The sequence below is a fragment of the Salmo trutta genome, chromosome 31 (genome assembly GCF_901001165.1).
Source record: "Salmo trutta chromosome 31, fSalTru1.1, whole genome shotgun sequence".
Classification (NCBI taxonomy): Eukaryota; Metazoa; Chordata; class Actinopteri; order Salmoniformes; family Salmonidae; genus Salmo; species Salmo trutta.
Genome location: NC_042987.1, coordinates 35179612 through 35184611, shown reverse-complemented (window position 1 = coordinate 35184611; position 5000 = coordinate 35179612). Strand labels below are relative to the sequence as shown.

The 5000-nt window shown below is 44.8% G+C and overlaps 1 protein-coding gene across 4 annotated transcripts in view; it reads left to right on the top strand.

The window, feature by feature from the left end:
* Positions 1–5000, top strand: part of LOC115170102 (low-density lipoprotein receptor-related protein 8) — a 172875-nt gene that overhangs the window by 133300 nt on the left and 34575 nt on the right. For all 4 annotated transcript variants that reach the window (XM_029726392.1, XM_029726394.1, XM_029726393.1 and 1 more), the window contains 2 exons: positions 1173–1298; positions 4168–4339. In XM_029726392.1, coding sequence (XP_029582252.1) covers positions 1173–1298; positions 4168–4339 — 298 coding nt within the window. The remainder of the gene's footprint in view (positions 1–1172; positions 1299–4167; positions 4340–5000) is intronic.

The following is a 5000-nucleotide window of genomic DNA, read 5'->3' as shown; positions in this document are numbered from 1 at the left end:
CCCCCCTCCACTGAGCTATTAGTCCAGTGTGATTGATAACCCCCCCCCACTGAGCTATTAGTCCAGTGTGATTGATAACCCCCCCCTCCACTAAGCTATTAGTCCAGTGTGATTGATAACCCCACCTCCACTGAGCTAATAGTCCAGTGTGATTGATAACCCCCCCCCCTCCACTGAGCTATTAGTCCAGTGTGATTGATAACCCCCCCCACTGAGCTATTAGTCCAGTGTGATTGATAACCCCCCCCACTGAGCTATTAGTCCAGTGTGATTGATAACCCCCCCACTGAGCTATTAGTCCAGTCGATTGATAACCCCCCCCCCCACTGAGCTATTAGTCCAGTGTGATTGATAACCCCCCCACTGAGCTATTAGTCCAGTCGATTGATAACCCCCCCCCCCACTGAGCTATTAGTCCAGTGTGATTGATAACCCCCCACTGAGCTATTAGTCCAGTGTGATTGATAACCCCCCCACTGAGCTATTAGTCCAGTGTGATTGATAACCCCCCCCCCACTGAGCTATTAGTCCAGTGTGATTGATAATCCCTCCACTGAGCTATTAGTCCAGTCGATTGATAACCCCCCCCCCCACTGAGCTATTAGTCCAGTGTGATTGATAACCCCCCCCACTGAGCTATTAGTCCAGTGTGATTGATAACCCCCCACTGAGCTATTAGTCCAGTGTGATTGATAACCCCCCCCCACTGAGCTATTAGTCCAGTGTGATTGATAACCCCCCCCCCCCCCCCCACTGAGCTATTAGTCCAGGGTGATTGATAATCCCTCCACTAAGCTATTAGTCCAGTCGATTGATAACCCCCCCTCCACTGAGCTATTAGTCCAGTGTGATTGATAACCCCCCCTCCACTGAGCTATTAGTCCAGTCGATTGATAACCCCCCCCCCCCCCCCACTGAGCTATTAGTCCAGTCGATTGATAACCACCCCCCCCCCCCCCCCCCCCACTGAGCTATTAGTCCAGTGTGATTGATAACCCCCCCACTGAGCTATTAGTCCAGTGTGATTGATAACCCCCCCCCCCACTGAGCTATTAGTCCAGTGTGATTGATAACCCCCCCCACTGAGCTATTAGTCCAGTGTGATTGATAACCCCCCCACTGAGCTATTAGTCCAGTCGATTGATAACCCCCCCCCCTCCATTCCTCCTCAGACATTGATGAGTGTGAGAACTCTAACGCCTGCAGCCAGATCTGCATCAACTACAAGGGAGACTTCAAGTGTGAGTGTTACCAAGGCTATGAGATGGACCCCGTCACCAAGACCTGTAAAGCAGAAGGTGAGGAAGGGAGGGAGGGATTGGTTGGTTGGTTGGAGGGAGTAGGTCAGTGGTTGGAATGAGGGAAGGAGGGAAGGAGAAAGGGAAACAAAGGAGTACTTCTCCAAGACTGTGGTTATGTGTCTTGGTTGGTACATACAGTGCATACTGCATCTAACACACCTAACAGGTGTCAGTATGACTACTGATTCTCTCCTCAACACACACTCAGACAGATACACAGACACAACGAACACACACAAACACCACTGTTTCTTTAGTCAATGAGCCACTAAAGTGTGACTCTCACTCTCCTGCCAATTAGGACAATTCTGTTTAAGAGTGTAAACAACGACAAAAGAATCCTCTCTCTCTTGAAGTTTTTGGGGCGTATTTTTCGGAGGAGACGAGGAATTTGAGAAATGTCCCTCTTGGCAGTGTTTACATTTTTTTTTTCTGGAAATATTTGAAGAGAGACTCACGTCTCGCTTTTTGAAATAATTAGTTGTAATGAGCTAAGCTGCTGTGACACTGTCACGATCGTCGTAATGATTGGACCAAGGTGCAGCGTGAGTAGCGTTCCACATCTTTATTATAACGTCAAACTTCAGCAAAATACAAAAACAATAAATGATCAAATGACCGTGTAGACAGTGAAGTGCAAATAGGCACCTACACAAAAACAAGATCCCATAAACACAGGTGGGAAAAATAACTACTTAAATATGATCCTCAATTAGAGACAACGATTACCAGCTGCCTCTAATTGGGAATCATACAAAACACCAACATAGAAAAAGAAACTAGAACACAACATAGACATAGATATACTAGATCATCCCCTAGTCACACCTTGACCTACTACACCATAGAGAAACAATGGCTCTCTATGGTCAGGGCATGACAGACACACCTTTTGAGCCTGGAGGGCATGAAGCATAATTAGAATGACACGTTCACAGTCTGAATCAGTTTGTCGCTAAAGCTAGTTAGAAAAGTGGTCTAATGGAAAATAATGTTCCAGTATCTTTATCCACTCCTTTAGAGGTTTTTGAGTATCTTTCCGTGTGTGAGTGTGTGCGCGCGCGTGTACGTACGTGTCTGCGCCTGCATATCATATCAGTTCATTCAGAAAGTATTCAGACCTCTTGACTTTTTCCACATTTTGTTACGTTACAGCCTTATTCTAAAATTGATTAAATAAATTTTTTTCTCATCAATCTACACACTATACTCCATAATGACGAAGCAAAAACAGGTTTTTAGAAATGTTTGCAAATGTATTACAAATAAAAAACAGAAATACCTTATTTACATACAGTAAGTATTCAGACCCTTTGCTAAGAGACACAAAATTGAGTTCAGGTGCATCCTGTTTCCATTGACCATCCTTGAGATGTTTCTACAACGTCATTGGAGTCCACCTGTGGTAAATTAAATGATTTGCAAAGTCACACACCTGTCTATATAAGATCCCACAGTTGACAGTACATGTCAGAGCAAAAACCAAGCCATGAGGTCGAAGGAATTGTCCATAGAGCTCCGAGACAGGATTGTGTCGAGGCACATATCTGGGGAAGGGTACCAATAAATGTCTGCCGCATTGAAGGTCCCAAAGAAAACACTGGCCTCCATCATTCTTAAATGGAAAAAGTCTGGAACCACCAAGACTTTTCCTAGAACTGACCGCCCGGCCAAACTGAGCAATCGGTAGAGAAGGACCTTGGTCAGGGAGTTTACCAAAAACCCGGTGGTCACTCTAACAGAGCTCCGTAGGTCCTCTGTGGAGATGGGAAAACCTTCCAGAAGGACAACTATCTTGGCTCCAGATAGAATATACCTGTAGGCACAGATCTAGGATCAGCTTTCCTTACCTTTAAGCTAGAATCCGTAGTGGGTGAAACGTTCAGTTGCGATATAGACAGAAACAAAGACATCAGTTTCCCTGATCTGGGATCAGATTCTACTTTCCTAATCCTAACCTTAACCATTAGGAGTAAAAACACAAACTGACCTTAGATTAGCACTTAAAGCAGCTTCACCCTACTCTAGAGCTCCAGTTGAAATAGCAGTTGAACGGATCCATATCCTTATAGCTCCCTGAGAACAACCAGATACCGCTTTTGACTGAACGCTTCCCCGTTCAAAGTCAATGATCTGACTGGTTTCACTTTGTTCAAGGTTGTTTAGCCTCGGCAGGGAACGACCGTATCGGTTTGTCTTTGTGTCTCTGTATTGAGTCATGACCGTGTTATGAGTCAATGAGCTCTGTGGGATAAGTGGATGTGTGTGTGTGAGATACTGCTCGGTGTGTGTGTGTGTGTAATGCTGTTTGCTGTTGTTACTGATCTATATCTTGTGTTAGATAATGAGGTGAGGAAGGTTAATAACGCGTGGACAGACTGATCGATACTGACACTATTCAGCAGTTTGGAATGTTTTAATGAGAGATCATGTCCGTCTTCCTCATGGTTTTAGGGGAGAACTGTGTTCAGCTCAGTTTAGTTGCATATTATGTCATGTAGAATCATAGGCTGAAATTCAATGATAGCGGACAGGAGTTTCTGAAATGCAATTTCTCTCAGGTATGGTGTTGAAGCTGTCAACCACTATATGGCTGACTCACCTTTTTGAAATTGCTTTCAGTGTGTACTAAAAGATGTATGTGTTGTGGGCATATTTATTAGATGCAAGGCCACATCAGTCCTGTAAATATTTGTTTGAAACTGTGTCAGATTGTTTACTTGTCTGCTGAATGAATTCTGGGCATAGAATAGAATATAATTGTCCATTTCCATTTGAGTAATTTAGCAGATGCTGTTATCCAGAGCGATTTAGGATTAGCGCATTATGGGTGAAATAAGTCAACCTCTCCACTTTCCTTTTCCAGGGAAGTCTCCCTACCTGCTGTTCACCAACCGCCAGGAGATCCGTCGGGTAGACCCGGTGAAGAGGGACTACCGCCAGGTGCTTGCCACCCAGAAGAATGCTGTGGCGCTGGACGTAGACGTGGCTAATAACCGTCTGTTCTGGTGCGACCGCTTCCACCGTAACATCTACAGGTAACGTTATCCTTCCACCGTAACATCTACAGGTAACGTTATGCTTCCACCGTAACACCTACAGGTAACGTTATGCTTCCACCGTAACACCTACAGGTAACGTTATGCTTCCACCGTAACACCTACAGGTAACGTTATGCTTCCACCGTAACACCTACAGGTAACGTTATGCTTCCACCGTAACACCTACAGGTAACGTTATGCTTCCACCGTAACATCTGCAGGTAACGTTATGCTTCCACCGTAACATATACATGTAACGTTATGCTTCCACCGTAACACCTACAGGTAACGTTATGCTTCCACCGTAACATATACAGGTAACGTTATGCTTCCACCGTAACACCTACAGGTAACGTTATGCTTCCACCGTAACATCTACAGGTAACATTATGCTTCCACCGTAACATATACAGGTAACGTTATGCTTCCACCGTAACACCTACAGGTAACGTTATGGTTCCACCGTAACACCTACAGGTAACGCTATGCTTCCACCGTAACATCTACAGGTAACGCTATGCTTCCACCGTAACATCTACAGGTAACGTTATTCTTCCCTTGTGATTCCGGAAATCCTCCAACTGGAATTTCTGAAAAACCTGGGAACTTTGTGAAAGTTTACGGAATTTTGCAACCCTACTTGACCCTGACTTGAACT